Source organism: Balaenoptera borealis (genome assembly GCF_965194805.1).
Source record: "Balaenoptera borealis genome assembly, chromosome: 2".
NCBI lineage: Eukaryota > Metazoa > Chordata > Mammalia > Artiodactyla > Balaenopteridae > Balaenoptera > Balaenoptera borealis.
The window spans coordinates 184,835,133-184,849,435 of NC_138867.1; the positions used below are offsets into that span (position 1 = coordinate 184,835,133).

Genomic DNA, 14,303 nt, shown 5'->3' on the forward strand with positions numbered 1-14,303 from the left:
TGGGAAGGGCTCCATGAAAGGAGTTTGTTGTTGTTGTCGTCGCTGGGGCTTTAAGGATGAGTATGAGTTTGCCAGGAGGGAACTCCGGGACAAGTAAATGCACAAAGGCCTGGAGGCTGGATGAAGCCGTCCTGAGGACCCACTTAGAGGTTTGCCCTTTGCCCCACCCCCAGATCAGGGCCCCAGAAGGGATCCAAGACAGGCACCGTCCCCCAGGCTGTCTTGGGCACCAACTCCACCACCTTCATTTCCGAAAAAGAGGTTTTATTTCCTTTGGTCCACAGTCGGTATTTCACATTATTTCTTGGTCCCAGGGCTCCTGGGCAGGGGCTGGTCCCCGGGAGGGCGTCCGGTTGGGGGTCCCTGTGCAGTATTTGGTGGGGTGTGGGGACAAGTATGGGGGCTTCTGGCTTTGCCTCAACCACTCAGAACTGCACTATCCTGCCTGGGCCTCAGTGTCCCCACTGGGCCCCTGGGAGGGGCCAGGGTTGGTGGTCTGAGGGTCCTAGGGAAATCCAGTACCTCACAAGGCCTAAAATATTTTGGGACTATGGCCTGACCTTCTCCCAGTAGCCCCCTCCACCATCCCCCTACCATTCCCCTGAAAAAAAAAGTATTTTCATTTCACTAAAACAGCCTGAAACTTCTGTGGGTACAGAAACCACAAAGTGATCGGCAGAGAAAAGAGAAGAAGGGAAGAAGCAACCGGAAACCACTTGGGGTCGGTCCCCCTCCCTGCCCGGGTTTCGTCTCTCTCCCCTGCAGCTTGGCCCAAAGCCTGTTGGGAAACATGCCTGGAGGTGCCCTGGCAGGGACCCCCACCCCACATGCATCTGGATATGGCCTTCACCCCTTCTCCCCAGACCTTCAGCTGGCAACACTCAGGCATGTAAGAAAAACAAGACAAAAACACAGAAAAACCCGAAAACCCGGATGGGGCAATGATGGGAGACAGCCCGCATGGGCGCCTCAGTAGCCTGCCTCCTCCTGGTAGTAGGGGGGGTACCCTGGGGCCTCCCCCGGGTCTGGGATATCTCCAGCAGCCGCTGGAGCCCCATCGGCCGCTGGGCCTTGCGGGCAGTACTTGGGGTCGTATATCTGCCGGCCCAGGCCAAAGACCTGGCCGCTCTGATTGGCGCCCTGCGTGTAACCCATCTGCAGGGACATAGAAGAGTTGTCACATTTGTCTGTCCCCAGCTTGGTGTCGTAGATGTGCCGCCGGGTCCCTGGAGCCGTCATGCCCACCTGGAGAGAGAGAAGAGGCATCAGGGAAGGAAGAAAAGGGGAAACAGAGGCCCCAGAGAACTTCCCCTAAATTCCCACACCTTTTCCCACCTCCCTGTCTTTGCACTCACAGTGCAAACTCCTACGGATCCTTCCAAGCCCTGCTCAGAACCCTCTCTTTTCTGACTCTGTGCTGAGTTGATCTGGTGTTTGGGTCCAGCTCTCCCTGCCAGCCAGGAAGCTCCCCAGGCTGGGGCTCAGGCCTGCCAGGCCCTGAATGCTCCAAAAGCATCACACTGATACACCAACATAGCAGGAAAAGTAACAACTGCAGGGTCTAAAAGTATCAGAGTTGGATGGGCCTCTGGGCAAAACTTTGAAGGAAACTGAGGCACAGAGCTGGTTAGTAACTTCCCCTGGGACACACAGCAGGCTGAGGCAGAGTCAGAGCAGGCACGGCCAGAGGGGTAGGAGGGAAACCCAGAGTGGGCTTTTCAGCGGGAGATGCTCTCAGCGACAGGGATGGGCCCTCAGGGTTTGGTAAGGTGGGTGGGGGCCCGGGGGGACTGGGGAGGCCCACCTGGCTGGCGCACTTGTTTGTGCCCATCTGGAGGCTGATGGTCGAGTGGTCCATGGGGGGCAGGATATGGTTCTTGGGGTCGTACAGATGCCTTCTGGTGCCATAAGCCGTCATGCCTGACTGGCTGGCACATTTGTTGGTGCCCATCTGCAGGGACACAGGTGGGAGAGGTCAGGCTGCCCCCACCAGGCCTCCAGACCCTGCCCCGGACTTGAGGGGCCACCAGGCTGGACAGGGCCTGGGTCGCATCACAAGCCCAGCACCCACGAACCCTGGGGCTGGAGCAGCCGCGCACCCACCTGGAGCCCGATGACACACTGGCCCGCCTTCATGGTGGCATCATCAAAGTTCCGCTCCTGCTTCTCCGAGTATTTGACGCCGATGTCCACACCACTCTGCAGCCCCTTTGTCTTGGCCTGGGGGGAGAGAGGGGGTGGGAGTATCAGGGAGGGGCAGCCGGGTCCCCGCAGCCAGGCCCGGGGTGTGTGAGCCCAGGGGAGGCCCAGGTATCTGGCTGCAACCTGCCCCCCGCACCAGCCGCCCAACACCTCGGGCTCAGCAGCCCTGTGGCCCCCAGCCTTCCCTCCCTAGGCAATGGCAGCCCCAGTCTTACGGCTTCACAGGCCAAGAATTTTAGGGGGCGTCATCACCTCCTATCTCTCTCACCTTCCATCACCTCCTTCTACCCAGCCCCAGCCACTCGGCCAGGCCACGGCCATCGTCTCCCCACTGGACGCCTGTCCCCGACTCCTCCCTGGTCTCCCCACCTCACTACCCACGTGGCAGCCGCAGGGGGCTTCTGAAAGCACCGTTCAGAACACAATTCCCTGACGTGAAAACCTCCTCCTCCTGAAACATTGTTCCAGCCCGCCTTGCTCTCTGTTTTAGACCCTAGACATCGGCCTTATGCTTTCTTCTCCTTCAAGGCACTTCTCACGATTTATAATTTGTAAAACAATGATTTGAAGAGCAAAGCCTAATGGGGACTCTGGGTGTTAACGAGATGTCCACGGAGGTTCACTGATTATGTAAAGTGGGGGGGTGTGTGCATGAGTTGGGGCAGGGGGTAGACGGGAAGTCTCTGTACCTTCCACTCTGTTTTGTTGTGAACCTAAAAATGCTCTAACATAAAATTTTTTGTAAATAAAAAAATGGAGATTTGTTCGTTGTCTGCCCATAAAGGGGTTGACTGTGTCTGCCTTGGTCACCCTTGGATCCAAAGTGCCCGGCGCCTCGTGGGTGCTCAGAAATCTTTGTGAAGGAATGAATGAACAGCATCTGAAAATCCCTGCCTGGCTCGCTGTGTTACTTTGGGCAGATTGCTGCCCCTCTCTGGGCCTCACCTTCCCGGCCAGGGCGAGAAGAGACACCTGCACCTGTGTCAGGTTCCCACTCTCAAACAGGTCGTTGGCCTCGAACAGGTCCACAGGGTTCATGCCGTAGCTGACCATGGCCTTGATGAAGTTGGAGAGGTTTTCTAGCTGGGAGGAAGCAGGAAAAGGATAGTGAGGGGCCTCGGTCTACCCACCTGTCAGATGGGGTCCCCCAGCCCCATCCTCATTCCACCCCCCCGTGCCTCACCTGGTGCCAGTTCTGCATGGAGCGGTTGATCTTAGGGACTGAGCCTGGCTGCAGCTTATTCATGAGTCTGGGGGGGACATATGGGATGGTGGGGAAAAGGGAACCTCCATTAGTGTAGGAGAACTTCAGAGACCCAAGAGACTAATTCATGCCTTCCTGGCCAACCTCACTGCCTCTCTCCGGGCCTCAGTTTCCCCTCTTACAATCCCCCAGTCTTCACCCACCAAAGATGCAAAGGTGCCAAAGAATGACAATAGCCAGCGCTGGGAGTATAATCCAGAACCACTGAATCTGGGGAGTGAATCTGGGAATTTCCATTAACATTTTTTAAGGTGCAAACCATGGAATGTTTGAACCACGGCTGAATAGGGCACAGCAAAGAAGGTCTTCCAGAAATGTTATAGGCTCTCCCGAGAGGATGCTCCCCGTTAGAGATCCTAGACAAAGCAGTAACACAAGAAAAAGGAAGAAGAGCAAGAAAGACCAGAGACCCATCAGGAAAAGCAAGCAGACGTCACACAGCACGTGCAGCGTGACCTCATTGTGCAGAACAGTCGGGGTGATGAGCATATGCGGATACACGCACTCACGTGCACAAGATGATCCCATCCTTCAGACCCTTCTGGAAGTCAGGGCCGATGGAGAGGCCAGTGAGTCCCTCGATCCAGCTTCGGAGCTCTGCCTCCTTCTGAGGGTCATATTTGGATAGCAGCTGGAGGGGCAGAGGGCAGAGGGCACAGTGTTGGCATGAGCACATACCCAGCAGGAGCCCAGTGAAGCTCTTAATGGGGCAGGGCCCAGGGCTCCAGAGGAAGAAAAGACCGAGGGGCCTGGAGGTCCCCACACCACCCAAGCAGACCCTTTCCCATCAGCACAGATAAACCACCCCAAATCTCTCACTGACAATTGTCGGGGCTAATCTACTTTCACTGGTGTCAAACCCCACAGGGCAGCCAACACGGCCCCGGAAGGATCTGCCCCCACGTCTGCCACCTCCCTGGTCTCCCAGCACTAGAAACACTGGCCTTTCTCTGTTGTTTTTAAATTGTGTTGAGAAACACACAACAGGTACCATTTTAAAGCTCATTTTAAAGCTCATAAATCAGTGGCATTTAGTACATTCACCAGGTTGTGCAACCATCACCTCTGTCTGGTTCCAGAATATTCCGTCATCTCAAAAGGAAGCCCGTCCCTATAAGCTGCCACCTCCCACTCCTCCCTGCCCTCAGCCCCTGACAACCATGAACTCACTCTCTGTATCTGTGTATTGGCCTGTTCTGGACGTTTCACATAAATGGAATCACACCCTGTGTAGCCTTTTGTGTCTGGCTTCTCTCACTGAGCATCATGGTCTCAGGGTCCATCCACGCTGTAGCGAGTGTCAGGGCTTCACCCATTTTCATGGCTGAGTGATGTTACCATGTGTGGAGGGACACGTGTTTAACCATTAACCTGCTGATGGGTATTTGGGCTGTTTCCACCTTTTGGCTCTAGTGAATCAAGCTGCTATAGACATCCATTTACAAGTTTTATTTGAACACTTGTTTTCAGTTCTTTTGGGTATATACCAGGGAGTAGAATTGCTGGGTCACAAGATAATCCTAAGCTTAACTTACTAAGGAACCACCAAACCTTTCTCTGCCCCTTGAACTGGCCACAGGACCAGTTACTGCCTCAGGGCCTTTGCACATGCTGTCACTTTGGACTCAGATGTTTGCACAGCTGGGTCCCTCCCTTCACTCCAGCTGTAGCTTGGAGAGGACCTCCCTGACCACCTGGCTACGACAGCCCTCCTCATCCCCCCCCACCCCCAGCCCTGCTTTATTTTCTTTCTAGCTTTTCTCCACCTTCTGCCATATGATCTATCTCCTAGCTTACGTTCCATCCTCACTACAAGCCGTTCCATCCTCACTGCAAGCCGCGCCGTCCAGCTCAGGCTGTCTCTGGATAAAGATGCTCATGGTCCTGCATCAGCGCTCACTGCTGGCCACAGACACAACGCTCCCCGCTCCCCATGACAGCATCTCACAGCACCCAGGGAGACCCAGGACGGTGTGGTGTGCGGGCAGCCCCAGGGCGGCTCCCTGGAGGGGTGGTAAGAAGCTGAGGACCTGGCTGCCCGGCTGGGTGGGCTTCTACCCCAGACCCCTGCCCACCTTTACTCACGCCATCCCTGCCCCTCTCTCTTCCTCTCCTCCACACACCCGGAGGGCAAAGGGACCCAGAGCTACCTTTGCAACCCCAAGTCCTCCTCCCAGCTCTGCCCCCAGCTCCCCGATGACCATGGAAAGTTTTCACCCTGTGCCTCCGTTTCCCCATTTATGTTTGAATTGTTTTCATAAGGCTTTCCAAACTTGGGCGCCGCTTCCTGCTTCCTGCATATAAAGCCCCAGACGCAGGACCAGGGTTGAGCCGCCCAGAGCACAGGGGACACAAAGGCGGGAGGTTGGCCTGCTAACCCCCTGTGCCCGGTCTCAGGTTTGGGCGGGTCTCTGGTTCCCGTGGGCCAGGGAGCAGCAGGGCTGGAGGAAGCAGAGGGTGTCATTACGGGAGCCGAGCTTGAAGCAGGCAGGCTGGTCTGGACGCCTGGCCCGCCTGCCCAACTGGGCCCCGTCCCCGACGGCTTGCAGGGGCCAGGGGGCCAGCGTCCCAGCAGAGGCGCCTGGCCCAGCCCCGCCCGCAGCGGCTGCCTTCCTCCCCGCTGCCCAGCCAGCCTTCAGCACATTCCTCCCCACCGCAAACTGCCAGGAATGCAGCCGCTGCCTCCCTGCTAAATCGGGACCAGCTGTTCCCAGTGGTCCGGGCCCCCCAGCCGGCCGGGGATCTCAGAGGGATACACTGGACCTCAGCCTGCCTCCGGGCCACAGTGGGGTGGGGGACTGAGGCCTGGGGGGCTGGGCAGAGAGGGCCCCGGGTCCCCCTCCTCCTCTCAAGCAGCTGGTAAAGTGGATGGGGCGTGGCTGAGAAGCCACAGGAACCTGGTTTCCAATTCGGGGGTGGCCCGCCCATTCTCCAGACCTGCAAACTGAGGGCTGGTCACAAGAAGCCTTCTGACCTCATCCCCGACAGGGCAGATGTCAACCTGGCTCCACACACTCCATCGCAGGAAGCAGCCCCCACCCCGCTGGGGTGCTGTACTCTCACCCACTTCCTGCTGCCTCAGGGGAGACGCCTGGACTGCCAGGAGGACCGGTGGCCATGGGGCAGTGGCTGCGGCAGGTCTGGGTGTGAGTCCTGACTGACTCTGTCTCTGGCCAGCTGTGTGGTTCTGGGCAGGTTGAGCGATGTCTCTGAACCCCGTGTGCAAACCAGGGGTCTTAGACCATCTTGGCGCTGGGTGGGGCCTGTAAACACCCCCCTCCTCACCGTGGCATTATTGCTGGAGTGGGGAATTGTGTGTTTAAGGGGGAATCATGAGGAGCTTGCCCAGTGACCATGCTCGGTCCCTCAACTTCCCAAACGGGCTGGAAGGAGGCTCCTCGGGGCTCACAGAGGTGATGCGGAAACTCTCCCTCGTGTCTGCAGGTCCTGGAGTGCCGACCGGGCAGGGGCCTGGGGGCTGGCAGGGCTGTGTCCCCGGCGTGCCCAGGCAGGCTCCCGGCGGGGCGGCTGCCGCTGTGGGACCACACTCCCAGGTGGCGGTGTGTGCGTGTCGGGCGGACAGGGATGACAAACTCCCCTTCCAGCTGGATGACCCTTGCGGGTGAGGCTTAGGACCTCCCTCAGGGCTGGGATCATGCTCTGCTCCTCTCTGCCTAGGTGCGCTGACCCTGCTGCGTGGCCTTGCAGAAGTGCCTGCCCCTCTCTCTGAGCCAGAACCACAAGTGCTTCCTTTAAAAGTGTGTCCCCAGGTCCCAGCCCGCGTTCGCAAGTTACAAAACCCACATCTTAGGGTCACATTCAGGGGACCCCACGGGTCCTGCGGACGCCTTTTCTAACCCTTTAAAGTTTGTCAGACGGGGACAAAGAGAATGTGGAAGGGAACAGCAGGGGGGGCGGGGTGGGAGGCGGGCCCCCTCAACTCCACCTTCCCCCTGGGTGCCCCGCCTCCCAGGTGTAAGAGGTCGGGAAATTCCTGGGGGGGGCAACGGGCTTCTCACAAACACCCGGCCCGCCCCTTTCCCCTCCCCTCCCCTAAGCTTAAGTGGCCCCAAAAGCAGAAGTGGGGGAGGGGGATGAGAAGGGGGCCGCTGGGGTTCCCTCGGGCCTTCTCAGGCCTTGAAGCTTTGGAGGGGCCCAGGGCTGGGGGGTTGAGAGCGGTGGACGGGGGGCTTCAGGCGGGGGAGGGCTGGAGGAGCAGGGCTGCGGAAGGGGTTAGACCCAACCTTTCCCAGATGTTGGGGGCTGCCAGAGCACAGACCTCACTGCTTCCGCCGAGTTGGGGGAGCGTCGGGGGCACCCCCCAGAGGTTAGGGAAAAGGAGGGCCGCCCCCGATGCTGGGGGTCCGGCGGGGCGCCCGCCCTGCAGCAGCGGAGGGTGCGACGGGCTGGGCTGGCGGGGCGGGGGTGCGCCCCTCACTCACCCGGTTCTTGACCTCGGCCGAGAGCCCGTACGAGGGCCCCTTGTTGAACTGCGTGGAGCTCATGGCTGGCGGGCGCGGCGCCGCGGGAAGGGACGGGAAGGGACGGGACGGGACGGATGGACGGCTGGGCTGGCAAGCGAGCCGGCGGGGGACGCGGACCCGGCGCCCCGCCCCCGCCGCTGATTGGCGCCCGGCGCACATGTCCTTATAAGGCCGCTCGGCGCCGGATTCCTGCGGCTGCGGGCTTCCTGAGCCCCTCAACCGCCGGACCCCCGCCTCGGCGCAGCACCCCGTCACCAGCCGCTCGGAGGGCTCCGCCCCCTCTGAACCCACGGGAGACTGAGGCAAGGACGGACCGGGGCCCCGCACCGTCGAGACCCGGCACCCCTGCCCTCTCCCTGCTGGGAGCCCCCAGGCGGCTCTCTCACCCTTTCTGGGTCTCAGTTTACCCTTTTGCACGATGATGGCAGGGGGGAATGGTTGGATGGGACCCTAATTCCCTTGGGACACTAATGAGGAACCCCCTCTCTGCCACTTAGAGGCGCCTCCCAGTCTAGGCCCCCTTCTGGGAACTCTCCTAGCTGGGTGGTTAGCAAGGGAACTAGGGCAGGCTCTTCAGAGGAGGGGCCATTGGTGCTGGGGCTTTGGTGGATGAGTAGGAGTTTGCCAGTCCAAAAGGGATTAGTGTTCCTGGCAGAACATGCAAAGACCTGGAGGGACCGTCAGTGGTTGAGAGCGTGTAGAGATCAATCTGATAGGTTGGGGAAGTAGGGGATGCGAAGGGGTCTTCAATTCTGGGCTGAGGGATGGTGGGGAATGGGGAGGGGTTGAAACAACAGAGAGTTGAAGTCAGGAGATGCCTTGGGGGTAGGGCTGAGGCTGCCAAGGGAACCAGGCCAGGCACACACTTGGCACTCAATAGGAGCTGCCTGCTTGTACAGATAAATCAATAAATTAATAATAGAATAAATAAATTATTTCTTCAGTAAATCACTCATTCATTCACACACCTATTCATTCATTCATCGAAAGCTCCCTGACGGGGCCTCTGGGCCAGCCCCTTGCTAGGCGATACTGGCTCCCAGGAGACCTTGGCTCTGGCCCTGTCCATCCCTGGGAAGACAAACCCAGGCATAGGCACCCCTGCTCCATGCAAGCAGGTACAGGACAGAAGGAGGGACCTGCGGTGGAGGAAACTGGGGAGGGAGTGGGTGCTCCACTGGAGGGGTGAAGGAAAGAGGCATGTAAGAGGGGATGTGTGATGTGGGGTTTTGAAGCATAAGTAGGAGTTTGGCACATTTGACAAGTGGCTGGTTGGGCTCTGTGAAGGCTTAGAGATGACTCACCCTGCCCTTCCCTGGGAGCACTCCTCCCTGGCACCCCACTCCCCGGATATCTACTGACTTTCCCTGACTGTACGTCTCCCATTCCATCTATCTGAAGGCTTTCTTCAGGGTTCAAGTCCTAGCTGGGTGGTCTTGGGTGAGTCCCTTCCCTGCTGGGTGTGTTTCCTCATGTGTGAAAATGGGAACCAGTGGTCAACAATGAGACAGTGCAGTGGAGTGTGGGAACGGGGTGGTTCGTCAGTGTCTAGGTGGGGAGTTGTGGGGGCAGAGGGCGGTTCGGGTGGACCCCTTGCAGGTCCCGCTGGGGCACAGGGGTGGGCAGGACCCAGGGTACTGTGGGGAAGGAGGCTCGAGCCAGTCCCCTGAGCACCTACTCCAGCCTGGGGTGGTCAGTGGCTGCCGGCAACATGCCCATGGTCCTCCTGTCATGCCCCGACCCCTGGTGCTTGTCCAGGGGGGCCACCAGTGTCTCTCTAGGGACACCATCCAGAGCTGGGGGCCTCTGGACAGGGAAGTTGCACGTGACGCCCGCTGATACCCACCGAGACAGGCATACTCCAGTGCAGTGGCCGGCCATGTCTGGGGCGCCAGGCAGCTGTGGGGCCTCTGCAGGGCTTGACAGGAGCTAAACCACAGAAGACTGAGCCTGGATGATTCCAAACTTTAGAGCCACCTGCCTGCCTTCCCTCTGGTGAAAAGGACAAGCCCCCCAGTGCCTCCAGGCCTCAGTCTCCCGCCTGAGAAATGGGCTTACCTCCCAGGCATTGACATTCACCAGGTGCCCAGAAAAATGCCTGGGACATTGTAGGCACCACATAAGTGCTGGGTGACGCGAATCTCGGCATTTAGACCAGTGCTGACCAATGGGACCGAGATGGCACCGATAATGCCCTCCTGGGCCCCATCCCGCTGGCTGCGCGGCTCCTGAGTCCTGCAGGTGTGGCTGACAAGGCCAAGGAAGGGAAGGCTTCACTTTCCTTGATTTTAATCGATTCCAATTTAAAAGTACGAACCAACACTGGATCCAGTTTTTGGAAAATGTCTGAGTATATGTGAAACCACTTGGGTGTGCATGCATTTTCCTTTTCAGCGTCAGTTTTACGCAGTCGGGCTACATATGAGTGTCTCCGAGGAAACGTCAGTGTCGGGAAACAGGCCAGATTTCAGACTCAGGACAGAAACAGGTGTGAAATACCTCGTACATCATTTTTCATATCGATTACCTGTTGCGATGATCATATTTCCCAGATATCAAGTGAAGTGAAATATATGACCAAAACTATTCTCTTTTAGTTCTTTAACATGAGCCAACATTTAAAATTCTGTGTATGGTTTGTCTGATTTTTCTACTGCCCAACGTTGTTCTGGACCGTGGGCCAAATTCAGATGCTATTTTTTTTTTTTTCCGGTATAGCCCCCGAGCTAAGAATGGTTTTTACATTTTTAAGAGGTTTTAAAGAATCAAAAGAAGAATACTATTCCATGACACTTGGAAATCATATAATATCCAAATTTCCATGTTTGGACAGAGTTTTATTGGCGCCCAGCTGTTTGTGTACAGACTGCTTGTGGCTGAGTAGTCTCTGGGCTGCAAAGCTGAAAATATTAACTTTTTGGTCTTTTACAGAAAAAAGCTTAAAAAAGAAAAAAAAGAAAGAAAGAAAGAAAGAAAAAAGCTTATTGACCCATGGTCTAGATTCTCAGCCTCCTGGAACTCAAGAAATTCAGATCAGACATCCCAGATTTTGAAATCCTGGGGTTCCAAAAGCTTGGAATATTATAATTTGAGAAACTCCCCCAGGACCTAAAACTTACAGAATTATGTGGTTCTGTATAATCCTACGACCTCAGCGGCCCCCACCTGGGCCTGGGTTCCAATCCCCAGTCAGCTGAGGTTAAGGGCATGTTGAGTCAATACGTGTCAAAATCTTAGGAATTTTGGCTCAGCCTCAGAACGTGGCAGGGAGGTCTGGGGCCTCTGCAGCTGTCCTCCATCCTTGACCAGCGCCCCCCCGCCCCCGCCGCCCCCCCCCGCGCCCCTGCACTCACCTCTTTGTCCTGGACTGATCCCGGGGAGACTGTGGTGGGGGTAGGGGAGGTGTGGAATGATGCAGGCTCACTGGGGGCGGATCCAGGTATTCTGGGGCAGGATCTCCGTGATGCCAGAGGGACGCGGGCCAGGGACTGGAGGACCTGGTGTTGCAGGAAATCCCAGAGCCTCAGCCTCCGGTGCTGGGCTATGGGGGTGGGGCCTGGCGGTCTGGGTAGCTGGGCACAGGGGCTGCAGGTGTGGTGAGGGTCTTGGGTCCCTTCCCTGCAGTGTCAGGGCTCTGAGTGAGAACCCCGGAGGGTCCTATGGCCCCAACGATGCAGCGACAACAAAATAACAGTAACAACAGGGACTTCCCTGGTGGTCCAGTGGGTAAGACTTCGTGCAATGCAGGGGGCCCGGGTTCCATCCCTGGTCGGGGAACTGGAGCCCGCATGCATGCCGCAACTAAGAGTTCGCATGCCTCAACTAAAGATTCCGCATGCCACAACTAAGAGCCGGCGCAGCCAAAATTTAAAAAAAAGTAACAATAAAATCTCAAGCCTGTTAGGTCAGGAACCTCCCTTGCTCCCAATCCTCCATGGCTGCCCACTGCCCCCTCAACAAAGGTGTCCTCCAGGCCCCACGCTCTCGCTTGTTCACTCTGCTCCAGACACGGGGTCTTCTCCTCGCTCTGCCTTTAACGATCAGCGCCAGGCCTGCCTCAGGGCCTTTGCCCTGGCTGCGCCATTTGCCTGACACTCTTTGGACCTGGCCTGTTCACTGTCCACCTTCCAGCACCTTCTCAGTGAGCCCCAGCCCAGGCTCTAGGTCCCAATGCCACCCACACATCCCAGACAGGTACCACATGATGACCACAGCATCCTCCAAAATCCAGCCCATCTTCTAAATTCCCGACTGTCCCCAGAAGGGCGGGCCTGGGGTCTGGTCCTTCCCTGCATCTTTGGCTTAGATTTGGAACTCTCTCCACCCCCACCTCCCGCTGTACTCCTTTTCTGTGACCATGACTTTCACTTGCTCTCCAGGACCGCATGTTTCCCTACGTGGGAGTGAGCGCTAGACGGCGCTGCCCAACACAGCAGCTGCTTGCCACACGGGCCTATTTCAACACAAATTACACCAATAAAAGTAAAGTTTACGGGTTTCCCTGGTGGCGCAGTGGTTAAGAATCCGCCTGCCAATGTAGGAAGCACGGGTTCGAGCCCTGGTCCAGGAAGATCCCACATGCCGCGGAGCAACTAAGCCTGGTGTGGCACAACTAGTGAACCTGTGTGCCACAACTACTGAAGCCTTCACGCCTAGAGCCTATGCTCCGCAACAAGAGAAGCCACGGCAATGAGAAGCCCATGCAAGGGAGAGTAGCCCCCGCTCGCCACAACTAGAGAAAGCCTGCGCACAGCAACAAAGACCCAACGCAGCCAAAAATAAATAAATAAAATCAATAAATTCATTAAAAAAAAAAAAGAATTTGCATCGATTGAGTGCCTACTGTATGCCAGGCCCTGTGCAGAGCACTCCCTATGAAACAGGAAGAGAATGACTTTAGCCTCCTGGTTGTGGTAGACCCATCCACCTCCAGGGAGTGGGGCTCCCAGGGTTATGAAACCCGGCAGGTAGGTCTGGAAGGTTCTCTCAGGCTCCAGGTCATAGCTGAAAAGTCTCCTCCCTCCCTGACCACCCAGTGCAATTCAGAATAGGAACCCCCCGCCAGGAACCACCGCCCCCCCCACGCCCTGGTCTTTCTCAGAGGCCCTGACTGTGCCCTTCAGTGGGATGCTCACCATCGGGAACCAGACCAGACATCCACTTGGCGGTCTGCCTGTCTCCTGTTGGTCCCTGAGCTCTGCGAGGGCAGGAACCGGGACTGTAGTGGCCACCGCTGTGTCCCCAACACCCAGTGCAGGCCCTGGGGCACTGTAAGCCATTTCCCCCGAACGTGTCCTTCCCCAGGGTCAGGCATCCTCTCCCAGGCCCCTCATCTCCGGCTCCTCCTGCCCTTCCACACTTCCTGCCGCAGCCCACAACGCCTTGCTTTGGAGCAAGGGGTGGAAGCACCTGGCATACAGTAGGTACTCAATGAATGTTAGGTCCTATTACTACCATGGCTGCTAGGAGGCGCCGAGACGTTTCAAAGATGAGTGAGTGAGCGTGTATGTGGTCCAGACGTGGGCCCCCAGCCCTGGGACACCGCGGGCAGGCCCCCGGTGGCAGCCAAGAGGAAGGCATGGCCAGGCACGGACCTTTCGTGACCCCACTTTAGCTGGAGGAGGCCTGTCCACTCCGTCACCCCCGAATGGCCGGGACAGGGGTCTGGCGGCCAGGGAGCAGGAGAGAGATGCGGGGGTGACCCACCTGAGCGGCCTGGTTCTCAGAAGGAAAAGCTAAAGTCGCTAGGGCAGGGGTCCCCAACCCCTGGGCCGCGGACCGATAGCAGTCCGCGGCCTGTTAGGAACCGGGCCGCACAGCAAGAGGTGAGCAGCGGACCAGCGAGCGATGCTTCATCTGCCGCTCCCCATCGCTCGCATTACCGCCTGAACAAACCTTCCCCCACTCTGTGGAAAAATTGTTTTCCACGAAACCGGTCTCTGGTGCCGAAAAGGTCGAGGAATCGCAGTTGGGAGGTGGAAGAGCAAAGAAAACCAGCTTGCTTAACCTGTTTTGCGTGCAGCCAGGAGCTCTGTAAACGCCCCAGCCGGCCACAAGGGCGGAGAGAGAAAGAAGTCTGTCCGGTCGTTACCGCCGGGAGGGGGAGAAAAAGACAATACGACGCCAAAGGGACTCGCTTGGTATTACGGGGTAGAGAGAAAGCAGCAGCGGCTCCCACAAACTGAAGACCTACTTTTTAGCGAAGTTATTTAAAGGCCGGAAATTAAATCACTTTTCAGCTAGAACACCCTAACGTAATCTTATCTTCGGTATAATTTTCCAGAGCTCCAAGTAAAAAACATCTCCAGCAGTCGTATTTCCTTTCAGTTTATTTTATCACCTCGAAATTCCTC

At 57.3% G+C, this 14,303-nt stretch overlaps 1 protein-coding gene across 3 annotated transcripts; it reads right to left on the reverse strand.

Annotated features, from left to right (window-relative positions):
- Positions 1 to 247: 247 nt before the first annotated feature.
- CNN2 (calponin 2) lies at positions 248 to 14,023 on the reverse strand. Of its 3 annotated transcripts, XM_082379866.1 has the most exons (9): positions 13,958 to 14,023; positions 13,086 to 13,147; positions 11,304 to 11,447; positions 3,976 to 4,097; positions 3,386 to 3,452; positions 3,148 to 3,285; positions 2,104 to 2,220; positions 1,805 to 1,951; positions 248 to 1,245 (listed from the first exon to the last, which is right to left on the reverse strand). In XM_082379866.1, exons 2-9 carry the CDS (start codon positions 13,086 to 13,088, stop codon positions 970 to 972), a joined length of 1,014 nt encoding a protein of 337 aa, XP_082235992.1. In that variant the 5' UTR covers positions 13,089 to 13,147; positions 13,958 to 14,023; the 3' UTR covers positions 248 to 969. The 3 variants fall into 3 exon arrangements, with proteins under 3 accessions (XP_082235992.1, XP_082235990.1, XP_082235991.1); XM_082379864.1 differs by lacking the exon at positions 13,958 to 14,023 and having other exon boundaries at positions 13,086 to 13,244; XM_082379865.1 differs by lacking the exons at positions 11,304 to 11,447; positions 13,086 to 13,147; positions 13,958 to 14,023 and adding an exon at positions 7,909 to 8,072.
- Positions 14,024 to 14,303: the final 280 nt, after the last annotated feature.